This window comes from Boleophthalmus pectinirostris, unplaced genomic scaffold, assembly GCF_026225935.1.
Source record: "Boleophthalmus pectinirostris isolate CB_2022bp ecotype Guang Dong unplaced genomic scaffold, ASM2622593v1 HiC_scaffold_824, whole genome shotgun sequence".
NCBI classification, from domain to species: domain Eukaryota; kingdom Metazoa; phylum Chordata; class Actinopteri; order Gobiiformes; family Gobiidae; genus Boleophthalmus; species Boleophthalmus pectinirostris.
Window position 1 is genome coordinate 1 of NW_026571522.1, and position 25,000 is coordinate 25,000.

General features: G+C 39.4%; 3 protein-coding genes across 3 annotated transcripts; 2 read left to right on the plus strand and 1 right to left on the minus strand.

The window, feature by feature from the left end:
• The first annotated feature begins 862 nt into the window (after positions 1-862).
• On the plus strand, positions 863-3,703 carry dctn5 (dynactin 5). The gene is made up of 6 exons (XM_020919908.2): positions 863-1,046; positions 1,192-1,260; positions 1,337-1,455; positions 2,023-2,134; positions 2,879-2,981; positions 3,303-3,703. Exons 1-6 carry the CDS (start codon positions 999-1,001, stop codon positions 3,398-3,400), a joined length of 549 nt encoding a protein of 182 aa, XP_020775567.1. The 5' UTR covers positions 863-998; the 3' UTR covers positions 3,401-3,703.
• A 283-nt stretch (positions 3,704-3,986) lies between these two features.
• On the minus strand, positions 3,987-11,234 carry hapstr1a (HUWE1 associated protein modifying stress responses a). The gene is made up of 5 exons (XM_020919907.2): positions 10,831-11,234; positions 9,709-9,789; positions 9,439-9,506; positions 9,163-9,373; positions 3,987-6,418 (listed from the first exon to the last, which is right to left on the minus strand). Exons 1-5 carry the CDS (start codon positions 11,024-11,026, stop codon positions 6,117-6,119), a joined length of 858 nt encoding a protein of 285 aa, XP_020775566.1. The 5' UTR covers positions 11,027-11,234; the 3' UTR covers positions 3,987-6,116.
• Positions 11,235-12,674: 1,440 nt separating this feature from the next.
• Positions 12,675-24,997, plus strand: usp7 (ubiquitin specific peptidase 7 (herpes virus-associated); the record flags this gene model as incomplete). Its single annotated transcript, XM_055166523.1, is given in 31 exon segments — positions 12,675-13,128; positions 15,602-15,706; positions 15,843-15,863; positions 15,866-16,040; positions 16,223-16,361; positions 16,472-16,560; positions 16,639-16,747; positions 16,842-16,972; positions 17,193-17,247; positions 17,331-17,411; positions 17,523-17,613; positions 17,687-17,769; positions 17,964-18,073; positions 18,232-18,409; positions 18,646-18,790; positions 18,868-18,998; positions 19,123-19,257; positions 19,502-19,603; positions 19,677-19,782; positions 19,943-20,035; positions 20,113-20,180; positions 20,305-20,405; positions 20,485-20,638; positions 21,736-21,803; positions 22,103-22,211; positions 22,292-22,369; positions 22,448-22,548; positions 22,700-22,799; positions 23,741-23,860; positions 24,731-24,802; positions 24,897-24,997. Coding segments are annotated over 31 exon segments (3,230 nt in total), but the record flags the coding sequence as incomplete, so codon positions are not given.
• Positions 24,998-25,000: the final 3 nt, after the last annotated feature.

Genomic DNA, 25,000 nt, shown 5'->3' on the forward strand with positions numbered 1-25,000 from the left:
GGTGCACGGTGTTGTGGAGTGTGCCGGGCACGGATGGCCTGATAGTTTTGAAAGACGTCGCTAGGTCACAGGCACCAGCGCCAGGCCAAAGCTGCTCAATGTTAGCCGCACTCACCCGGCTCTGCTCCAGCCACCGCGTCCTGCGACTGTCCCCGGAGAAACACAGGCTCCGGTGGGACACTGCGCTGGAGACCGCAGCGCCTCTGACCGTCAGATTAGCCGAGCACAGCCTCAGTGAAGGCCGGGCAACAGAGCGGACACACTGCATCAGGACACGGGCCGCCATGATGGACTGTCTACAGTGACTGCTCCCAGCATGCAGCGCGAACAAGAACCCGAGGTCTGGCCAGGACACGATCTGCGCATGCCTACTAAAGTTGTTTACTTTTTTTTATATACATTGGTCGAAATTGTGTTTAACTTTTCTACTGTAATATATGCCCTTTTTATTTGTAAATTTGAAGGCCATTTAAAAGAGTAAGCCACAGAAAGAAAATAAACTTTGTCACGTTATGTTCTCCTGAGGCCAGAGTAATCGATCATCTGCACCGTGAAACAAAACAATATCTTGAATAATGTTTTAAGTGTATTATTAACAGTTCTTTGTTCTATAAAATTCACTTTACCCGAAGGATAGAATTTGCTCTACTACTTTAAAGCAATTAAGTGTTCCATCTTAGTTTCCATCCCATTTCCATGTATAATTAATGTAAACATATTGAAAATGTATAACGTTAGGCTCCAAATGCAAACTTCTCTAAATTAATTCCAAAGCAGATAATGTAAACAACAACCCAGACTGATATGTTAAATGTTAACGAGCACTAATCATTATTAAATTAGTTTGGCACGCATGTGATCGTTGATCGATTAGTTTAGCCTAGACCGAAAAACCTAGATCTGAGAGAAGGAGAGGAGCAGGATAGACTAATATAAATAAATAGCAAATAATCCGTGCAATATTCCAATTACACAGACGTATTCACAAATTTTGGGTCATGGAGTTGTCCGAAATACTGTACAATAAAGCGGAATACATCGAAACGGTAATAAGTTTAGACACCGACTAGTAGCTTTTAATGCTAACGTTAGCTGCTTAGCTTTGGGCGTTGCTTTCTAGTTCACTGTTTTCTTTTGTGCAGTAAAATCAGCAGAAAATATTAACTTAACTTTTCTTTTATTTCTTTTAAGGCTTCTGGCAATAAAGTGAGCAGACAGTCGGTGCTATGTGGCAGTCAAAACATCGTCCTTAACGGGAAAGTAAGGATCCTTTGCTGGAGATGGTACGTCCACTTTTATTGCATTACTCTGACAACTTTATTTAATAATCTTTCAGGCAATTGTTATGAATGACTGCATTATCAGAGGCGATCTTGCAAACGTCCGGGTCGGCAGACACTGTGTTGTGAAAAGCAGAAGCGTGATACGACCACCTTTTAAAAAATTCAGCAAAGGGTACGTCTATTATAATTATGGGATCTTATTAAACTATTTTCTGATGTTATAATGTTGTTTCCTCATCAAAAACATATCTCGAATTGCGTTTTTTTTTCATTCACACTTCTTGTAACACACGCACACACATTCTAATTTAGGCTGAATTCTTCTTTACACCTTGTGATGTCATGTGGTAATACAGGAAGGGCTCCACTGTGTTTTTAAACTCCGTACACCTTCACTAGAATCAGATGGACAAATTCAGCCCAGGAATTGACAATCTCTACTGAACAAAATGTAAAAGGAGCTGTTAACATGAAAACTTACTGCTTCATGACGTCACAAGGTGGAGCAGAGCATTTAGGTCTTTGGGGATGTAAACAGACTAATATTAAAGGTTTATTCAAACATGTGTGAATGAAACAAAACACAACTCCAGGTACATTTTTGAGGAGGTAACATTTCAACATGGCTTAAAGCTCACAAGTACAATATTTAAGTAATTTGCAATAGATAGCAATACATTTCATAATCATCTTCAAAACCATTTACAGTATATATGTATTTGTTTGTGTTTGCCTCTAGGGTGGCATTCTTTCCCCTGCACATTGGGGACCATGTCTTTATTGAAGAAGACTGTGTGGTGAATGCAGCACAGATTGGGTCATATGTTCACATTGGAAAGAACTGTGTTATAGTGAGTTGAACTTTTTACTTTGCTTTGAGTGGTAAAGTAAAGTCACATGCTCATCAGATCCACACTGGACGTGAATAGAAAACTGACTCTTGGCAATTATATCCAGGTTTTTATAACTGACAAAAAGAACATATTTTTGTTGTTTATGATTAGATTATTAATCAATAGAGCTGCAAGATTTGGGAAAGTTGGGTTTGGGAAAGCGATTGAGATAAGATTTGTGATTTATATTTCAGTAATAGGATTCTGTTCCAACTTCACCTTTTAAACACATCATCCAGAACAATTTACAAAAAACGGACACACCACCACATTCAGTCTTTATTTTTCAATATTTTTACTACTTTCTCCATTTACACACATACAGACGACATCTGACGTAAGATATATGGAATCATGTAGCAAAGAAAAAAAGTCAAATAACTCGCTTGCTTTGTTGAAATATATCTAGTAGAGTTGTTTAACTTTTCTCTTTACTGCATAATTCCATGTAACTTGCTTCATATTTGATTTCTTCTATATGCTTACAAAATGTAGAAAATAATAAAAATAAAGAAAAACTTTCAGATGGTGTGTCCAGATGTTTGAATGGTAGTGTAAGAACTGGCAAACTAATACAAGAATCACATTTAAGAATATGCTGGTACAGTTCTAAACTACAGGGTTACATTTTCTTATTCAATTCGATTGCAATTCATCCTTCAGCTGTTCTAATAAATATACTTGTCTTTGTCTTGGATGCAGGGTCGTCGCTGTGTGCTCAAAGATTGTTGCAAGATTTTAGACAATACTGTACTACCACCAGAGACCGTGGTTCCCCCATTCACTGTCTTCTCTGGATGTCCTGGTCAGTCAAACACAGACATTACTATGTTGCATAAATTGATTAAAGGACCCACATTACACTGTTAAAGTTGTTTCAAAACATACCTGGAGTTATGTTTTGTTTTATTCATACATGCATTTTGAGCTTTTCAGTTGTAGGTAGATTACCATTAAAGGGTTACTCAAACATGCATGAATGAAACAAAACACAACTCCAGTTATGTTTTTGATGAGGTAACAATATTTTAACATGTCTTAAAGCTCACAAGAGTCACTTTTGCGTAATATAGGACCTTTAATTCTAGTTACACTTATGTTATTTCTGTCCTGTTTGTTTTCTCAGGTTTGTTTTCAGGGGAATTACCAGAGTGTACGCAGGACTTGATGATCGATGTGACTAAGAGTTATTACCAGAAGTTTCTGCCTCTCAGTCAGATCTGAGTGACACTTGTGCACATCCTCCTCAAACCATAGAGCTCCACAGCGTAAAGTTAACAGGAGGTACAAAAATATCGACCGACGAACTCATAAGGTATCAGCTGAAAAGCTTACTATTGAAGGATATCCAGCTAAGAGCATCTTGTAATTTGATAATGGACCAAACATTATAAATAGGCTTGTTTTCTTATTTATTATCTTGCTCATCTTTCACTACTGCGTCGCTCCATGCAGTGTGTCACATTGATAGTGCATTGTTTTGTTAAATGTGCTAGAAATGTGAAATAAACAGAACCCTCATTGTCATCATTGTATAGCTTGATTCATTAAATTTGAAGGTAGTGGCTTTAACATGTGGCTGTATTCGTTTTAAAAATCAGAACTGAACATGAGCTGTCATATATTGAGGACTTACCATAATGCATAATCAGATCCTGCCAGTGTTATTGGGTTTTTAATCTGCACATTCTGCTGATATGGCTCCATCTTGTGGTTAAAATGTGATGTGATCGTAAATACCAGTAAGAAAGCAGCTGAACATTTTGGAATACAAACTAAGTCAATCAGTCAATAACTGTCCAATCAGTGCTTGTCAAATTGTCTGATAATTTATTTAACAATGTGAACCACATATTTCAACAGTTTTATGTTAATTTATTAGATTAACTATTTACTAATTCAACATATCCAAGAAAAGTGATAGCCTTCTGAGATTAAGGCTAGCAAATGGCAAAACACAAGCTGAACTCAACCATTCAGAGAAAGAGGAGAACCTTGCAGGTCAAAGTCAAATAGTGGTCTAAAGAGACGGGGTAGGTGATTGTTTTGATTAACTAATGTCAACTTTATAGTTCTGTGAATTAAATGCAAAATTAAAACCCTAATGTACAGAAACCAAAATTAATCAAGTAATTCTTGGTTGAAAAAGATGGGGACAGGTGATTTTAGGAAGACCCCTGAACTGAAATAAAAAAAATTATAGTGCAATCTGTTAGTACTTAACATTCTGTAAATGATACAATTGCTAAATTAAGTTGCTTTTTTTTAAAAAATATATTTAGATAACTTTACTTGTCGGGCTGCAATAACTCAACAACATAGAGGTATCATGGTTTTTTCCTATGACACATCGATATGTACTCAGAATTGTTTTGCTGGAAAAACAAAATAGTTATAATCCGTAGTGTTCAGTTTTGATTTATGCATTTATAACACCTACTGAAGATAGGTAAACATTCAATTGTTAACTGCAGCCCTACACATGAACGTGTATCCAAGCACTGAACTATTCATTGTGTGTATATATAAAAAAAAGAAAAATAATAAAGTTGGTTGTCTCGCAAATGTATAAATCTGCAACATAAATTAACTTGTAACTAAAATGTGAGACTTAAATGTAATTAAAGTTTTAATTCAGCTTGGTTTGATGGCAAGTTGAAGGTGAAGAACATGATGTTTCATAAAAATTAAGGAACAAATAAGTTTGGACTTGTACATGTATGACTGACATATCCACAACAAAAAGTGATTTTTTTTAAGCTTTCAAAGCTTTGTGAAAAATATCTCCAAATTCCATTTTAAACTCCGCAATCATCTTGAATCTAGCTTAAAGAAAGAGACCATTTTGATGTTGGTGTTTGTTACAAATAAATTCCTTTCAAAAGCCATCTGAATCTAAAAAAGGTTTTGGGGTGCTTAAGCTCGACATGGCTACAACTGAGAATGGAAGAGCTGATTAAATTGCATGAATTAAAGAGGTCAAAACAAAGTGCAGAAATCCTTATTGCAACTCATAATCCCAGTCACTTAATTCAGCAGCTTTGAGGGTAAGACAAAGGCAAAACAGGCCATCATAGTTTGTAAATGTACTTAACTAAAAGCATATTTCCTTTTGATTATCCTGAATACATTTTAATAAAGAATAAACATGGCAAGCACTACTGCAAACAGTGGCATCAAAGCGAATTCAACACTGGCAGGTGCAAAATACAAAGCTTGGCTCAACCGAAACAAGTTAAAAGAAGAAAACTTTCAAATCATACCCAGAACCAATGTAACAGAAAAACAACATTCTCAAGTAGATTGACAAGTTATGCCCCAGACTCATTTCAAATCACTGTTGATTACGGCTCTCACTTCCATTTTAAGGTAGTGGGTGAGAATGGATGACACAATTCGGAAAGGGCGCATTTGCAGGAGATCAAGTCGTGTTCACTTTCAGAGCAACACAGTGCATCAGAACACCTTTTAAGTGACTCACTAAGATTTGGGAGAAGAGTTGTTGAGTGGTACTTGCGTTTGACGCTCCTTACCAGCCACAGACTGTTCAAAGAGTACTGATAAAAAGCTTTAGATATAGTATGCTACCCTGCCATACTGCCTTCAGTTTCACAATCTTGTAGTAGAACAGTAGGATGTTCAAGTACCACAAAACAATCTCCAAATCTTCAATAAATCATTTTAGAAGGACTCTGCACCTCCCAGTCCTTTCCTGAGATGTGTGTGTGCCATTTCCAAGCAGCTGTTTGCACACTGATGGTTCTCATTGCCTGCCTTTTCCTAGTAATACCACAGAGAAACACGACAAGGAGATGAAACAACAGCCAATATCTGAAAAGCAAACGGACTTCAGCCGATATATTCTTGTGCGCAGCAGAGAATCCAAGCGGCTGTGAGTTCACAAGTCACGCACTCCTGTTTCACAAAGGCAGAATGCACATCAGATCATCCGATTACGTTTATGTGTTGGGGAGTCTGTAATGACATCACTACATTGGTTGGAATTTCGTTTCCTGGTTCCTCCAGCAGAGGAAGAGTCCAGATGAAGTGCCATCTCCTCAGAGATGAAAGTATTCAGGTCCACATCCTGGAGGCCATTACGCCTGGAGCGACACACTGTGCCGGACGACCCCCCTCCACCTGCTCCGGCTCCTGCCCCATTACTGCTGCTGCCACTGATGTGTGTCGGAGACCCTGGGGCACCAGAGCGCACACTAATACTGGCCATTGCCCCACTTAGACCTGAAAACATAGAAACAGAACACACAATAGTAAATACCTTGAACTGCTGGATGAGAGTCCAACCATTTGTAGAATGGAATATAAAACTGACCCGTTTGCAGTAAAAGACGATATTAGGTCCACCGATAAATCATTAGCAATTAACATTCACAGTGACATATAAGCTACTGTACAACATGGGTCTATCTTAATACAAAAAGGGGTTTCAAAACCTACAGTGATTAATTACTACAAAGGACACAGATGACCTCAGACTGGGACACACCACTGTAATTCACACCACCGAATACCTAACATTACTCCTCCTCACCAGAGCTGTACCCTCAGCAACTTTTAAAAAGTTCTCAATCAGAATCACAACACTACCAAGAAGTCATATGCAATGTCACAGTTATTATCGTCTATGGACATTTTTTTAAATGTCCACTTGAACCGATACCCGATGAACATGCGTCATTCACACAACTGTTGGTTCAAGCATTGGGTGATTTTGGTTGGATGCTGAGAACACTCAATGTTTAGTTTATGTTTTGAACATAAACATCTTAATATTCACTTGGTACAAAATATCTTACAGTCCATCAATTTTTGTGAACTTCATTTTGATGCCATTCAAACATCTCTGACTTCATTCCTCGGATCCCTGTGATGCTGGTTTCAGAATTCCTCATTTCACTGGCCTGAGAAAAAGGCTTGGTGTGATGTTTATGTGACACTTCCACTGGGAAAATCATATTTACAATTCATTCAACACCATATGAAAGCAGCATATCTCTTCTAACACACAAACAAGGGAGTAGCTAGCCCAGTAAGGAACTTTCTTGTCATTGGCCAACATTCAAGCACAACATGACCTTATCTTTGAGCCACACGTGGCCAAGTATAATCACAGACAGACAAGCGTGTTGTCACATACAAAAAGCAGTAAATGCCTCTACAAATCAGCAGACAAACTACAGTCCCTGACAAAAGTCTTGTCGCTTATCCATTTTGTAGAAACAAAAGCTTATAACCTGACTTTAAATTAATCGATTGGTTTTAGAAATGTCTCATATGAAAGCTAAAACCCTCCCAAATTATGCTCAATATACTAAAATAAATTTGCTTCACTGAAGAAAGATTTATCATTTAATGAACACAGAAAGGTCAGATTTTGGCAAGACAAAAGTCTTGTCGCCTTGTCATATGATGCACCCAATCCTAGATTACAGCCTCACCTGTCATCAGTTACTGATCAGTCAATTAGTGGGTGTGTATAAAAAGAACCCCAGCACACCAGACCTTCATATCAATTGCAACTTGACCTCTGACAACATACCTAAGATCCACCCTGAGACCAAAGCGATTAATTATCAAGAGGCTGAAGACCAGATCCACTGCTGAGGTGGTGACACCTTCAATGTGTCTCAGCGTCAAGTACAAAGAATAACAAAAAGATCTGAAATGACTGGAGATGTTTTTGACAAGCCCAGGCCCGGCAGACCCCGCAAGACAACTGCTCGGGAGGACCATCTGTTGATTGGAAAATCCAAGGCCAGCCCCTTTTCCACTGCAGCAAAGCTCCACCAGGCCTGGTCACCTCAAGTCCCTGTGTCAACCAGAACAGTTGTAGAATTCTGTCTCGAAATGGCCTCCATGGTCGAACCAGTGCACAGAAACCAGCACTAAACAAAAGGCAATTAAAAAAACGTGTGGCATTTGCCAAGGCCCACAGCCTGCTAAAAGGATGGACACTGGAAAAGTGGCAGAAGGTGGATTTCTCAGATGAATCCTCGGCTCAATTACATCACAGCCACCGCAAATATTGCAGGAGACCTACTGGAGCCGCATGGATCCAAGATTCACCCAGAAAACAGTTAAGTTTGGTGGCGGAAAAATCATGGTCTGGGGTTCCATCCAGTATGGGGGTGTGCAAGACATTTGCAGGGTGGGAGGCAATGTCAATAGCCTAAAATATCAAGAAGTATTCGCTACCTCTTACATTCCCAACCATAAAAGGGGTCAAATTTTGCAGCAGGATGGTACTCCATCGCATACTTCTATCTCTACATCAAAGTTTCTCAAGGTGAAGAAGATCAAGGTGCTCCAGGACTGGCCAGCCCAGTCACCAGACATGAACATCATTGAGCATGTCTGGGGTAGAATGAAAGAGGAAGCATGGAAGGCAAAACCAAAGAATCTTGATGAACTCTGGGAGGCATGTAAGACTGCTTTCTTTGCTATTCCTGATGACTTCATCAACAAATTGTATGAATCATTGTCGAACCGCATGGATGCGTCCTTCAAGCTCATGGAAGTCATACAAGATATTAAATATGGATCTCACAGCACCACTACTTAATTCACTGACGTTATGCAACATATTTTTGTATTTGAAGTAAATTATTTGTTCAATTTTCTGTAGGCGACAAAACTTTTGTCTTGCTAAAATCTGACCTTTCTGTGTTTATTAAATGATCAATCTTTCTTCAGTGAAGCAAATTTATTTTAGTATATTGAACATAATTTGGGAGGGTTTTAGCTTTCATATGAGACATTTCTAAAACCAATCGATTAATTTAAAGTCAGGTTATAAGCTTTTGTTTCTACAAAATGGATAAGCGACAAGACTTTTGTCAGGGACTGTGTTAAACCACCAGTTAAATAACAGGGGGTATTGTATCCCTTTACAAAACTACGCTGTACAAGACTGACTCATATTACTTCACTGTGAATTGAATTAAAAATGGGTCAAATAACCTTACCATGCAGGGCAATGGCTTCCCTGAAAGGTTGAAGATCTGCTTCCACAGAGGAGCCGGTCTCTGCTGGTGAATTGGCACGACTTGGAGCTACCACAGTCAGACGTGTGCTGGTCCTACCACCCCTGTGGGGTGGTGCTTTGCCACACAAAAAGCTAATAAGATCCTCTCTGCGGATGGTTCTTCTGCGCTTTTTCACCCAAGCCAACATGTCCTGAAATAGTGAAGTAATTGTAAATAACATTTTCTCTTGTGACAAATTGAAGTATAAAAACTTGCCTTATTTCGACGCTGATGACCTGTTTGAATGCCACGATCAAAACTCCTTTGATGAGCCTCTATACTCTCTTTAAGGGTGATAAATAACAAAAGCATATTTTAGAAAAGGCCATGAAAAGATTCAGTACATGAAAAAAGTACTCTACTAGTGTAAATAAAATATAACCTACAGACAATAAATACTGAGGGAAAACTATATAGCTTGCTCATTTGTTAAGTATTGTACAAAAGACAATACAGTAGCAAGTGACATGTCCGTGTCAGATTTACCTTTATAGAGATTTGTAACAGCTGTTGCTGCATTCTGAAATGGCACCCACAGTGACAAGCCTTGTTGATGACAAACTCTATCTGTGGAAGAAGAAGTAAACACTTATTACATATGAAAACATTTTTGAAATAGTGGTAATGTTATGGAGGAGTAGAATATAGACTGAAAACAAACAACTCCACTCCAATTTAATGTCCTCTCAGCAGTCAAGTTGCACAGCTGTGCCAAACGAGTTTTTAGGCAGAATAAATGTGTTGGCTGATAGCAACAAAGGACACAATAAGACGAAGACATATAATAAATAATACTTAATAAAACATGAGGTCCTCGCCATTTTGTATTTTTATGCTGGTCTTAGCAGTTCCTCGTAATCTGTTCAATCAGCTGGTAGATACAAAGTTGAACGTACTCAACAATGTTTTATGAATATTACAGCAAATAAGAAAGATTTCGTGCCACTGTGACAAAACATTAAGTTAGTTCGTGTGAAAGTGTCGCGTAGTTACGATTGTTGATATTTTCTCCATTTTGTAGCTACGGTAGCTTTTCCGACCAGTTTTCATCGCAGCTGCTGTCTTAACTTCAAAATGTCAAGCAAGCAAGCTTATTGTTGGCCTAAAATAAGGTTTCCTTATAGACCGTAGAAATGACATACAAGGTAAAAGTAAAACAGAGTCATTATCATAAAATCGACATAATTTCAAACTCCTGTGCATAAAGTACACCAATCAGCTTTAAATGCTATTCGCTGTTAGCTAGCTACCATCTAGCTGAAGTTTTAGCGACCGAAATAGACAGAAAGATCATCAAACCTTCTTTTAGTGACAGGACGCACTTGTACATGGACATAATGTAAATATACAGTGCGTGTAAACCGACTGCGTATATTCAAGTGTACTCTTACGGCGAATTTTTAAGAGACAACTGTTCCGTGAGGCCAGAAACTGGCATGACCTGTGTCCAAAAACCAAAAACATTAAAATAATAATCATAAAAAAAATAATAATAAATAATCTGCGTTATGCTATATGCACAAAATGTGCGCGACATTAAATCGCTCATGACTGTGGTGCTGACATATGACAGTGAATTCCGGATTACAGACAAAGTAAGTTTTGGACCTTTGTAGAGCTGTGCTACTGCGGTGGCAGAGTTCTGGAAAAGATGCCACAGTTTATCCTGCTCCTCTTCGGCCTCTTCCTCCCTGGGCTCCCTCTGCTCGGCTTCGGCCAAACACTGCCGCTCCCATTTTGAGAACCAGTGTTCAGGTCCGTGTTCCTGTATCTCCGAGTCCCCCTCTTCCTTCTTCTCCTCCATTTAATGAAATTATTCGACGACGCAACAGTATACTGTTAAGAAAATATAACGTGTGAAAAATATAACACAGGTTGCAATGATTGCAACTACTTCGCAGAACAAACGAAATGTGCTACGGACTTATGTCCTCTCCGAGGATAAGCTTAGCTAACTGTTTTCTTAGTTGTCGACGTCGAGATATATACAATCCACAGTAGCCTGTTATGCGCGAAAGCCCGGAAAGCCCACCCCGTGTCCCGACACACGCTCATAGCATTGGCTCAGAGCAGCACGGGGCGGGCCGAGCGCTAAAGGCCTGTCTGATACACAATCTATACAAAAGAACCCCGTGAAAATTCTGTTTTACACAGTGTTTGCAGTAGTGTAGTGCAGCAGTAGGACATAATATGCACAAATAAGTCCAATCTTACTTACAAAATACAATGCAAGTACAAACTAATACTGACCACATTTGGTTAAGCCATTGTCACTATTTTTTTCAACTAATCTGTTTAATTATTTGCGATGAATGTGAGATGTTTGGCGAGATGGAAAAGGAGAAAAAAGGGGGAAGAAGCAATATGTACACTAGGCGGTGCTATTTAGTCATTCTTGACATCATTGCCCCAAAGCGGAGGTTTTCTCACTCACGCTTTCTCAGCCTCCTCTTCACACACTAAATAATACTGATGTAATGTAAACATACCTGATGCTTAATTATTGCATGCTTTTTTTTTTTTCTTTTGATTATAAGAGTTGTATGTGAATACAACAAAAAAAGGGCAAGAATCCAACAAAAAGGGCAAAGTCATGTTATGCTAGTTGCCCGAATGGTGGGGCCCTATCTCTATCAAATATTTTGTGTGTGCGTGTTATTTTTTTTAAACTTTTGATATAAAAATATATAATTATACTGCAGCCTATGACTGTGTGTCCCTTATTTTCCCCCCGCTTACTACATTTAAATTTGCTTTTCAAAACAGTCTGGGGGATCGGGTCTCCTTTACAAAACATTATTATGAGTGTATACCATGCAGAAGTTGACAGTAGACAATCATATGCACATTATCGCAGTGAAAATGAGCCTAGTCGGGGATGGGCAGTGTTTGGATCACCATGCTCCATGCGGATGTGACATTTCAGAGAAGAGCGCGACCGCCATTTTGAGATTTACTTGAGACTCAACACATCACAAACCACGGGAGGAGCGGGCTGAGAGCTGCACGGCTTATGCTAACGCTGTATGACCGGGCACAATACTCCTAAGAAATAACAGATCCGCTAGAAATGCAACAAGGTGCAGCATTTGGTTGTTTACTGTGTTAGGACGCGTTGGGGATTTGTTTAAATTCAGGCCGCGAACTTCAACATTAACATTTGTGTTTTTCCGTATTGGAAACTGGATTGAATGGATAGCTTTTTCCTGCGCTCTGCCCCAGACGAGGGACAATTGGAGGAACGTACGGACTGGGCATATTGCAGGCAAAGTTGTTAAATATCAATAGCAAATGAGCCATTGTTTTGATTGTTGTTGTACCAATATCACTAACTGGCTGCCTAGTGTCAGGTAGCTTAACGTATGCTATAAACAGGGTATTTGCTCATCCAATTGCAGGTCGTGTTTTAAAGTTATCTCGTTGCCCCACATTTCCCGGGGTAAAGCCTGACTGATTTAGCTTATTTCAGCGGGCCAACCTCTGTGGTTCAACGACAGTACCATATCGCCGTCAGACAGCACTTTGCACCCACCAAAGGCGCCGAGATTGGGCGAATAGCGAGCAAATACGTCCGCGTTTCTTTACCCGCTCCCCCGCCGACCTCCCCTCCTCACTCCCCGGCGCTGACAGCGGACAAGGCCGAGGGCGCAGCAGAGCAGGCCCGGCCGCCAAGGCTCGACCTGACTACCCCACCTCCGCATCCTACCACACCTCACCAGCAGCAGCCAAAAACCCGGTCCACGGCCGAGCCGACTTCGGACAACACCGAAGGAAACAAAGATCACCGAGAGCCCCGCACCATAAGCACCGACACCGCCGCTGCCAACATGAACCACCATCACCACACGCAGCAGCAGAAAGCCGGCGAGCAGCAGCTCAGCGAGCCCGAGGATATGGAGATGGAAGGTGAGCCCAGACATGGACGCACACGTTTTGAACAAAAAGTAGAGTTGTGAAATGTGTTACTGATCCATCACTAACTTCTGATCTACCTACAGTAAACACAAGGCCCAGTGCTACCCTTGATAGCTGACTGTATTTCTGCTGATTTTGCGTCCATTGCAGCATACTTGTGTGGAGCTGACCTCATTTTGCGTTATTTGCCAGTGTGTTCGTTTATAGTACTTTCTACTATTATTGACAATACGTAAAAAGATCACGATAACAACGACATCCAACAGAGTAGACATTCAATAAGCCATGCAAATTCAGTTCAGTTTTGTTCATCACAACTGACAATTCTGAACTTAAAGGTGAAGTAAAAAGTTACAGCCATAACATGGTTTTTCCATCGGACTGTTTCCCAGAAAACCAACTTTCTTATGTTTGCAACTGGTGAGATGGTAAATATGGCAATTATGGAAACAACACCAGGTAAATTCATCTTCCTTGGGTTGTTGACACTTCAGAGTCAGGGCGATGACTCTTGCAGTCAATTTTTGTTTTTAGATTTGCATTTGGATGTAACTCTAATCAACAAATGTTGGTTTATCTATCGCTTACTTGTAGCATGGAGTCCAATATTGCTTATTATTATTATGGGCCTGTAAGGATGGAAAAACGAATCGTAACAAACCGTTAAAATTAAAAAGACAAAGTTTTAGCCTCCATATTTCAATCATCTTTGAAGTTTTATTGGAAGGTAAAGCAAATCTCCCATTTAGCAGTTACAAGACGATTAACATCATAGTTTATTTTGTTTCGTTATTTGCCTGTAGCATGCTAGTTAGCAAATAAGCTACAACTCGCTGAGGGGGTGTGTGGCGATCCAAAATGGTGGCTTGTATATCGTTGCGTTCAATATTGTGCTACATTTTTCGCTCCAGATGTAATGATGTCATCATAATTGAGGTGTATGTTCCAGTACCTATTAGGACAAAACAAGTTTTTTAGGTTTCTTTGCATAAGTGGCTGGTTAGCCGGTAAGCTATCTGTCATCCTGGCTAATGGTTGGTTAGCAATGGTGGCCTGGAAAGCGCAGTGTCTTGTGTTTTCGGCTAGCGGCTAACGTGGACCTGTCTATTCCCTTTGCCTGTCAAACTGGTCCTTTTAAACTTATACATATTGCAGTATTGAAACAACATTTTTAAATTTGCAGCCAGTGGTGCTGTTTGTAATGATGTTGTGCACCGTGCAGCAGTGCTGGCATGTATCGATAGTTGCCGCTGCAGAGAAGCAGCCAGGCCCGCACTGAAGTAGCGCGGGGATTTGCTGCTTCATTGTATGAATAGCATACGGCATGGAGCTCGCCATTTTTAATGATCCATGTTTATGTTGGTTCACTTTTTTTTATAGCTTGCAGTGAAAACAAACAATCGAAGTTGTACTGGCCTCATTCATCTTTAGCATTATAATCTTGAGGGTGTAGAAGGTCTTCAGCATCACTGCGTCATTTGCGCATGTAATGTTTAAAAAGTCAATGAACTGCACAAGCCTGCAGTGGCTTGTTTTATTACTATATATGACCTGCCAAAGAACTAATGCAAGCATGTAATGCAGCTCTAAGGTGAAAAAAGCAAAATGTTACCCAGCCTGCAGGTGTGCCCACTAGAAGGGTTTGTTTTCCTGTAGATCTTTTTACTTGCATGGACCATCAGTGTGTGTAGTATAATTCACTTACCAGACTTCAGTTGGCTACCATGTATTTGTCACATAATGTTCAGAAGTAAAACAAAAGGGCAAAATCCCTTCTTATTAAAAACAGTAACATCTTTCAAACACAACAATAGCTACAGGAGGATAAAACAAAGCTGGTTTAGAAATGAATTCTCAAGATCGTGATCTTAGCAGTCAGCATAGGCTGCATTAGGGGTAATGGTTGTTAGATCTCTCATAGATTAAATAGTAATTTGTTTATATGTAGAGAGTGTACAAGCTGATTGTGTAACTACTGTGATTGAGAGTCTACCAGCATCTGGTCATATCTATGGAGATGTTGGTGTTTTGCCTCAGATGTTCCACAGTATGACATTAATCACTTGAATTCCCATGTAAACAAGATGGTAACACTGCCGGGCAAAGATACAGGTTAAATCTGACCGGTCATAGATAATGCAAACAACTGAATAAGGAAAAATCCACCAGAAGTTGTATAATGCACCTTTAAAATGACTTTGCAATATTTTGCAGTGATGATTTCAAGCACTTAATTATTTAACTGGACACTCCATCAGTTGCCCAATAAAAGTGTCTACAGCTGAAATATTGTCACAGGAAATTACCTGTGATATACTTTTGAAAGTTGAACACCTTTTTCCTGGGTTTGGACTTTCCTAGACAAAACTTTTATTTGATTAATGTGGTACTTATGATTTAGGTTATATACAAATGAAATAATCAAAGACATAACATTTATGATTACAATTTTGTCTATCTACAGCTGGGGAGACCGATGAGCCTCCAAGAATCCCTTCCAACCCAGTGATCAATGGTAATGTGGCAATGGCAGATGGACACAATAACACAGAGGAGGACATGGAGGATGGTGAGGACACATTAAGAACTCTGTCAGATTGTATGAAGCCCTGATTAAATTGTTTTTGAATTAAGTAAAAAAAAAATATATATATTTATTATATTCAATGTTAGGTGACATTTTTATTTCCTTTTTTGTTTTGCAGACACTAGCTGGCGCTCTGAGGCAACTTTCGCTTTGTAGTGGAACGTTTTAGCCGGCTTAGCGAGTCGGTACTCAGCCCATCCTGTTTTGTCCGAAACCTTCCATGGAAGATAATGGTGATGCCACGCTTCTATCCTGACAGGCCACACCAAAAGAGTGTAGGCTTTTTTCTGCAATGTAATGCAGAGTCTGATTCTACGTAAGTTTTAATTAAGTTGTCATCCTGTTAAATATGTCAGAATTTTAGAACTTGCATTACTCTTTTGTCAGTCTTTAACTGAATACACTCAGTTAAAGAGCTAAAAAGTCAGTCTTTGATAATAGTAATGATTATACTACTGTAAGTCAAAATGAGTATTCATTGTTATTGTCTTGGTTCAGGTCGTGGTCATGTCATGCTCAGGCCATGCTGAAGATTGTTCACTACAAAGATGATGAGAAGTCATTTAGTCGTCGAATCAGTCATCTCTTCTTCCACAAAGAGAATGATTGGGGCTTTTCAAATTTCATGTCCTGGAGTGTAAGTACTCATGGGAATATATATTTTTTTTCTCCACTGGTTTAACTGTAGCTTGCCATTGTCTTCTGCCTGTCTGTTATAAAGCTAAGCAGCACTTTCTTGCATTTTAGGATGTGACTGACCCAGAAAGAGGCTTCATTGAAGATGACAAAGTCACGTTTGAAGTCTATGTTCAGGCTGATGCTCCTCACGGAGTCGCGTATGTATTTTTTAATCTTAACTATGCCTTAGTTGATACGTACTAAGTTGTATGAATATACATTCTCTCTGTTATCAGTTGGGACTCAAAGAAACACACAGGCTATGTCGGTCTCAAAAACCAAGGAGCTACATGCTACATGAATAGCCTGTTACAGACCCTCTTTTTCACTAATCAGCTAAGACGGGTAAGTTACTGTTTACCTCTGACATGATTTGATATCTTCACGTTACTGCAGAAAGTCTTGGAAACTGGTTTGCCTTCTTGACTGCTCTTCTCAGGCGGTCTACATGATGCCCACAGAGGGCGATGACTCGTCTAAGAGTGTGCCCCTGGCCTTACAGAGGGTTTTCTATGAGTTGCAACATAGCGACAAACCTGTTGGCACCAAGAAACTCACAAAGTCCTTTGGGTAAACAGGAAAAACCTTTTTTATTATATGTACACATGTACAGTTGTCGTCATTATTCTATTGAGCGTTCAGCTTCTAGTAGAATTGTGTTAGTTATATTTATTCTTTTGAGCAGTAGTTAACATTATATACATACATAAAATGTGTATCTATTTTCCATCATTAACCTGTAAATGAATAATTTAATTAACAACTTGTGTTTTTTTTTTCATTTTTGAAGTTGGGAAACTCTCGATAGCTTCATGCAACATGATGTACAGGAGCTGTGCAGAGTGGTGAGTTTCATATACGCCTCTTAAACTTGTGGTTATGTGAATGTCTACTTAATAATTTATGTATTGTATGCATATGTTTGCAGCTCCTAGATAATGTGGAGAACAAAATGAAAGGCACTTGTGTTGAGGGAACCATCCCCAAGCTCTTCAGGGGGAAGATGGTGGTATGTACAGTAGTTACCCATTTGTTGAAATGAATAATGGTTAGCAGTGGGGTATATTTGTAAACTGGTTTGCTACTTTTTGTTTAAATATGTATTGTGTCTTTCTTTTAGTCATACATCCAGTGTAAACATGTAGACTACCGATCAGAGAGAATAGAAGACTACTATGACATTCAGCTTAGCATAAAAGGAAAGAAAAACAGTAAGTTGCATTATGGCTTAAGAAATGAAGATTTCATCTCTGTTTCATTTTCTAACATGGCTTTTGTTTATAGTTTTTGAGTCCTTCAAAGACTATGTTGCGACTGAACAGTTGGATGGTGACAATAAATATGATGCTGGGGAACATGGACTTCAGGTCAGGGCTCACTTAAATCTTTGTTGTTTTTTATAGCTCCATACTGTATCCAAAATATGGAAATAATAATAGTCTATGCAGATTGTAAATTTGTCAAGTTGGGGGCAAAGGGTGTTTCTCTGAATTTGCAGGATCTATGAGAGAACAGTAAATATCAATGGAATGTCAGAACCAAATGCTTGTTTACTCCACAGGAAGCCGAAAAGGGAGTGAAGTTTCTTACCTTTCCCCCGATCCTTCATCTGCAGCTGATGAGGTTCATGTATGACCCACAAACTGACCAAAACATCAAGATCAATGACAGGTAAATATTGTATTATCTGAGAGGATGGCTTTTGGCCCAGGGGGTAACTGACCACCTACAATTCCCATGGGGTTTTTTTAGAAAGTAGTACGAAAGAATGTTCTGAATGAAAATTTTCCCTCATGCAGTTTTGTAATTTGTTTTATTTTCTCTTTTAGGTTTGAGTTTCCAGATCAGTTGCCTCTAGATGAGTTTCTTCAAAAGCCTGACTCCAAGGACCCAGCCAACTACATCCTACATGCCGTGCTTGTGCACAGTGGCGACAACCATGGAGGTCACTACGTCGTCTATCTTAATCCAAAAGGAGACGGCAAAGTGAGTCTCAATGAACCAATAGTGAGAACAACTTTTATTCTACATTTTTCACAAACACTGGTTGGGATTCATGTTGGAATTGTTTTCAATTGCACTTCACCTTTTAATTATGTTAGTCTAAGAATTTTTTTCACATTGTCTAATATCAATGCATGCTCTATAAATGAATGTAAGGCTTATGATCAAAATACATTTGCAATATTCTAAAGCTTGTTAGTCTGCCTTTTTTGTTTTAAATCAATGTTGTGTTTTTGCAGTGGTGCAAGTTTGATGACGATGTGGTTTCGCGGTGCACAAAGGAGGAAGCCATAGAACACAACTATGGTGGTCATGACGATGACCTTTCAGTGCGTCATTGCACCAATGCATACATGTTGGTTTACATCAGAGAGTCCAAGCTCAGTAAGTGACCTTCACTCTCTCCTCCATCTGGTGTTCTTCAGGTTCAGTTGTGTAATTCTCATTCATTTCTGTATCAGGTGAGGTTCTACAGCCCATGACTGATGTGGACATCCCTCAGCAGTTGGTAGAGCGTCTTCAGGAGGAGAAGAGAGTGGAGGCTCAAAAGAGGAAAGAGCGTCAGGAGGCCCACCTGTATATGCAGGTCCAGGTATGGCCACATGTGCGGTTTTGACACTGGAAAAACCATCAGATGATAAAACTACCACTGTCCATGTTGGTATACATAAACATATGATTTTATAATTTAAAAAAAAAATCATTATACTTTCAAGATGGTGACAGAAGACCAGTTCTGCGGCCACCAGGGCAATGACATGTATGACGAGGAGAAGGTCAAGTACACAGTCTTCAAAGTCCTCAAGAGCTCAACTCTACAAGAGTTTGTCCAAAACTTGTCCCAGACCATGGTAAGTGTTACTTGATCTCATATAGTAGGTCAACAGCTTCTTTTTGATATAATGTGCTAAAGGTAGAAAGTAGTGAGTCAATGCACTTAAACAATTGGTGTCCATGTTAGAGAGGACTTTCCTGTTTGCCTGCCCTGTGTAATTATGTGCATACACGTGCTATTTCTATAGTTGATTTCTTTAGTTCAGAAGTATGTGTCATTAGCTCGTTGAATAAAAAAGTTGATCAATTAATGCATTACAGGGTTTTCCACAAGACCAGATGAGGCTTTGGCCAATGCAGGCTCGGAGCAACGGGACCAAGCGGCCTGCCATGCTTGACTATGAGGCAGACTGCAACAAGTCTGTAAGTGACTGACGAATGTTCACTTTTCAAACATACTTGATGTAAAACTAAAAACATTTATTCCTGTCTATAGATGATTGACTTGAGTGATAATGAGAATCCCTGGACAATATTCCTGGAGACAGTGGACCCGGAGTTGGCCGCCAGTGGGGCTACATTACCCAAGTTTGATAAAGACCGTAAGTATTACACTGACTCAGATACTGTTGAGCAATGAGAAGCACTCCAAATGCTGCATTAAGGGTTTCACAGGGTGGAACATTTATGTTCTTATTAACCAGATAAAAATGTCTTATAAACTTGTACATTGCACTCATTAGTGACTTCTTTCCCCCCCAGATGACGTCATGTTATTCTTGAAGATGTATGACCCCAAAACCAGAAGCTTAAGTTATTGTGGACATATCTACACACCTATATCCTGTAAAATAAGTAAGTTATTCTCACAATGCATAATAGATGATCTAAGAGAGAACCATTTTTATTGTATCACATTGTCTCCTGTGTAGGAGACCTGCTGCCGGTCATGTGTGAAAGGGCAGGCTTTCAGCAGGAAACTAGTCTTATCCTCTATGAGGTGAGTTGTTCTTGCATCACATACTCACTGATACAGTGATATTTCATCTTGTATTTTGTCTCATTCCTTTCACACTTCTGTGTGAACACATTGTTTGCTGACGCATTTCAATCTTTGTTTTCAGGAAGTAAAGCCCAATCTAACAGAGCGAATCCAGGACTATGATGTCTCTCTAGACAAAGCCCTGGACGAGCTCATGGATGGGGACATCATTGTCTTCCAGAAGTAGGCCTCCTGCAGACTCTGTTCTTCATACGGTCTTGTCCTTGTTGTTGTAACTGTGTTTGCACTCCTGCCCACACAGGGACGACCCAGAGAATGACAGCAGTGAGCTGCCGACTGCAAAGGACTATTTTCGAGATCTGTATCACCGAGTGGATGTCATTTTCTGTGACAAGACCATTCACAATGACCCTGGCTTTGTGGTCACACTTTCCAACCGCATGAACTACTTTCAGGTACAAAGAATACTTTAATACCTAATATTTTTTTAGATTCAATAGTTTAAAATATTTATCATTACATATAAAACAGAATATAAAAGATGAGAGAAACAAACAAAATGCCAAAATTCAACATTTGTACATATTTATATACAAGGTGCTTCCCTCCCACTGTTTATACCCTCTTCAGTATCCTCTCACACATCAAATTCTTAGTCATCCTCTTCATCACCTTCCACATTTTAAATGTAGGTGTCTTAATGAGCGGGGCGCATGTCACCAGTCTAGCTCTAAACCCTCTAAAACTCAAATGGCCCTTTTCCTCCAGCAAACACAAACTACATATCTTGGGTGGGTTACATGGTAACCAGCTCTGCATGAAGCCCAACAGATTTATCCATTTCAGAAAGTTCAACGGAGCATGTGTCAAAAATTGTCAGATACATAGATAATTTCTGCTAATATTCTTTTTATTGAGAATGGTTCCACTCGTGTGACAGCTTTAATTTTTCCTTTTTATCAGTCTCATCTGAGGATACTTCCAAAAGTGACCAAGACTTCCTTCTGAATCGTATTTTTCTTTGACGGCATTATAGGACATGTCCTCCAGGGGGGGAAAAAAAGCAAAACAGTTTGCACCTTTGGAGCTCTCAATATTAAAAAAATATTTTAATAGCGGCACACATAATTGTGGTGCTATCAAAATAGCTAAAATACTGAAATACAAAAATGGGGAGCTCCAAAGAACTGTGATGCAAATTTTTTTTTTTTTTCTTTTTTACAATTTTTGTTTTCAGACCCAGCACTCAGACTTAACTTTTATTGTATGTGCATGTCTCTATCTACCCGGCCCAATCAAATAAGTCACCAATCCTCCTAATACCTTTCCGTAACCAATGAGCCCCATGTATTGGTTGTTTAAATTCTAGGATTATGCCATAAAAAAACATTTTTTAGGTATGGGATAAACTTGCATCTTTTATGAACCACCAGCCATACAACTTTTTGTTAATTTAAATGTGATTTTGTTGCTTGTAGTTTATGTATATTATTTAAATCTTAACGTCATGCCTGACAAAGAAAGTGATTTTGATGCTGTTGTGTGATTTTAGGTTGCAAAGACCGTAGCCCAGAGGTTGAATACAGATCCCATGCTGCTGCAGTTCTTCAAGTCACAGGGGTAGGACGCTTGTCTCATCTGCTCTTAAACATGTTCCCCAGCACTTGCAATTGAACTTTGAATTCTTTTAAACAATAGTTTCGATATAAGTATTGTGTGTTTTTGGACAATTCGAGTAGAAATGTTACGTAACCTGTCCCCCCCACCTGTATCTTTTGTCTTCCTGTGGCTCCTCCCCTTCCCGCTCTCTTCCTTTTTCTCCGCTGGCTTCACCCTCTCATTTTTTTTCCTCTCACATTTTGTCATCCATCCTTTCCCCTTTGGTCCTCCTCCCCCCTGCCTGGTGGTGTGGTGGCTAGGTACAGGGACGGGCCAGGGAACCCTCTCAGACACAACTATGAGGGAACGTTACGGGATCTGCTGCAATTCTTCAAACCCCGGCAGCCCAAGAAACTCTACTACCAGCAGGTGTGAAAGAATCATGCTTCATTCCTGAAATACAAGTATAAAACACACTCTGGTGCTTATGTTAACTTTTGTTTTTACAGTTGAAGATGAAGATTACAGACTTTGAGAACAGGAGGAGTTTTAAATGTATATGGCTCAACAGTCAGTTCAGAGAAGAGGTATTGTTCTATGCCTTGCTATGAAAAGCCGGGGAGAATTCACACTGATACTTAACCATCTTATTTGTGTTTGAGCAGGAAATCACTCTCTACCCTGACAAACATGGCTGTGTGCGGGACCTTTTGGAAGAATGTAAAAAAGCTGTGGAGCTCTCAGAAAAGGGCTCTGAAAAGCTCAGGTGTGTAACATTTGGGAGTTATTTATGATTGTTGCTGAGAATTTGACGTCAAATAGTGTATAGTCCATCATTCCATTTATGTGACACCACTCTACTTGTGAATTGTGTATAGTTAAAAGCTAAATGGTCTTTGTCCTTGTCTGTTTTGCAGGCTGCTCGAGATAGTAAGCTATAAAATCATAGGAGTTCACCAGGAGGATGAGCTTCTAGAATGTTTATCTCCGGCTGCTAGTCGCACCTTCAGAATAGAGGTCAGTCCCGGGGATTGAAACTGAAATGCATAACACAGGATAAATGTGATGGATGTCATTTTAGTTGCACATACACTTACAATCTCGTCTTTTCAAGCTTAGCATTTTAGTTGTGTTTTCGGAATCATTTGTATTGATTAATAAGAGTTTATATTGAAAATAATAATGTGTTGGAAAAATCCAAAGCACTTTTCAAGAGAAGAGCTTTACCTGCATTATTCATTCTGTCCACACTCAGAGGTGGTAAGCTGCTATTGTAGCCACAGCTGTCCGGGTTTGGTAGATGACACCACAGACTGCTTTGCTTCTATAGGCCCCTCTGCCCATTGCCAACCACACACCACATTTACAAGTCAATGTGTGTTACCTAAGGGCACAGTAAGTTTACACTAGAATCCCTGCTGTCCCACTGTGGCACCTGGTGTTCCCATCCATCTACTAAGGCCCAACATTGCTCAGACAACTCAGTTGATATCTTTTCAAACCAATAAAACTTTGGTGCAACATGTGTAACAAATATAAAAGGTTTACCCAAATAAAGAGGATGATACAAGAACTTGTTCATGACGTGTGGGATGGACAGAGTAAAACTAATGAAGAAGTGGCCTTCATTAGAGCATCGTCAAAAACAGATTTTCTCATTCTGCTTTTACTTGATCCAGTGTAAATGGTCAGACATGTACAAGTGGCCAGCCTAACCACAGCTTACAGATGTCATGGATGGCTCTGGATGGCTAAGAATAGTGTTTGTCCAGCTTTGTCCCTTTCTGCTGCAGACTCACATTTTGCACTGAGCAAATGTGGTGATTTAGCCACAGGGGGGCAGCATAAATATGAACATTAGCCAGATGGCAACTCTGTCCTTGCAGATGTTTGTTTTTGCAATGTCCCACATGAAATCAACGTTATTACGTACATTTTTGTGTTCTTGTCTCCTATAGGAAATTCCCTTGGATCAGGTGGACTTGGACAAGGACACTGAAATGCTCATTCCTGTTGCTCACTTCCACAAAGAAGTCTTTGGCACCTTTGGGATCCCCTTCTTGCTAAAGATCCGACAGGTTTGTTTACAAAATATTCAATTTCCCCTTGCTTTTAAATAAATTAAATTCAAGTGGGAATACTTTTATTTAAAATAAAATGTGTATATATATCACAATAAGAATTATAATGCATCATGTTGTCTGTTTTGACACACTGGATTCTTGAAACGTTGAATGAGGTGTTAACACACTTTATAATAACCCACGTGTTTTGCAGGTTTATTTATTTCTATTTATTGTGTCAATTAGCTCTACCTGAGGGCTGCTTTGTCTACCTCGGGTCCTTTTTTAAACCACTTTATAGTTTTACTTTCATAAAGACTTTATAAATGGTACAAAAACATCTCAAAAACATGTAGCTTGACATAGGCCTATGATTGAGTAAAATAAAACATTGATTAATTTTGGAGGTTTTTATTAAACCTACATATAGGGTGTTAAAATAAACTGTAGTTTATTCAAAATCTAGGCCTATCTTCATTTTTTCCTCAACAAGGGCAGGAGCTGCTCATCCTGTCAATCCTAATGTGACGGGATCATTCACAGTGGAGCTCTGCCCTTAAATGGCAGGTCTAGCCACAGTGTTGCTTTCACTGACTCAGAACGACCCGTTTAATGAGAACAATGCTTCAGCATGAAAACAAAACATGAGTCAAAATCTAAACGGCAACTGTCCTTTCACACACACACGGGGAAGGAGACGTGATGTACAGCCAAGAGGAAGGAGACACAGACTCTTGAGCACACATGGCAGCACACACAGGAGGAGGATCACATTAACCAGTGCATACTTTTCATCACAATTAACGGACAAAAATGTGTTTATATCCTACTTTTCCCAAAGTTTGGTCCTTTAAAAAAAAATGAAATAAAAACGTTGCTTTTCAGGGAGAACCCTTCCGAGAGGTGATGAGGAGGATCCAGACCATGCTAGACATCCAGGAGAAAGAATTTGAGAAGGTACATTGTAATACAATATCTATTTACAGTGTAACTTATTGTCTGTACATTAAAATTTGATTTCCTTATTTTATTTTATTTATTTATTTTCCAGTTTAAGTTTGCCATTGTGATGATGGGACGGCATCAGTATATCACTGAAGATGAGTACGAAGTGAACCTGAAGGACTTTGAACCACAGCCAGGTAATGACAATGA

Excerpts from the sequence above, each read along its gene's own strand:
- dctn5 (XM_020919908.2), top strand. The coding sequence starts at position 999 with ATGGAGTTGTCCGAAATACTGTACAATAAAGCGGAATACATCGAAACG. Across the intron at positions 1,261-1,336 it reads ACATCGTCCTTAACGGGAAA|GCAATTGTTATGAATGACTG; the intron begins GTAAGGATCCTT and ends ATAATCTTTCAG. Across the intron at positions 2,982-3,302 it reads TGTCTTCTCTGGATGTCCTG|GTTTGTTTTCAGGGGAATTA; the intron begins GTCAGTCAAACA and ends TTGTTTTCTCAG.
- hapstr1a (XM_020919907.2), bottom strand. The coding sequence starts at position 11,026 with ATGGAGGAGAAGAAGGAAGAGGGGGACTCGGAGATACAGGAACACGGA. Across the intron at positions 9,374-9,438 it reads GTCATCAGCGTCGAAATAAG|GACATGTTGGCTTGGGTGAA; the intron begins GCAAGTTTTTAT and ends TCACTATTTCAG. Across the intron at positions 6,419-9,162 it reads GGAAGCCATTGCCCTGCATG|GTCTAAGTGGGGCAATGGCC; the intron begins GTAAGGTTATTT and ends CTATGTTTTCAG.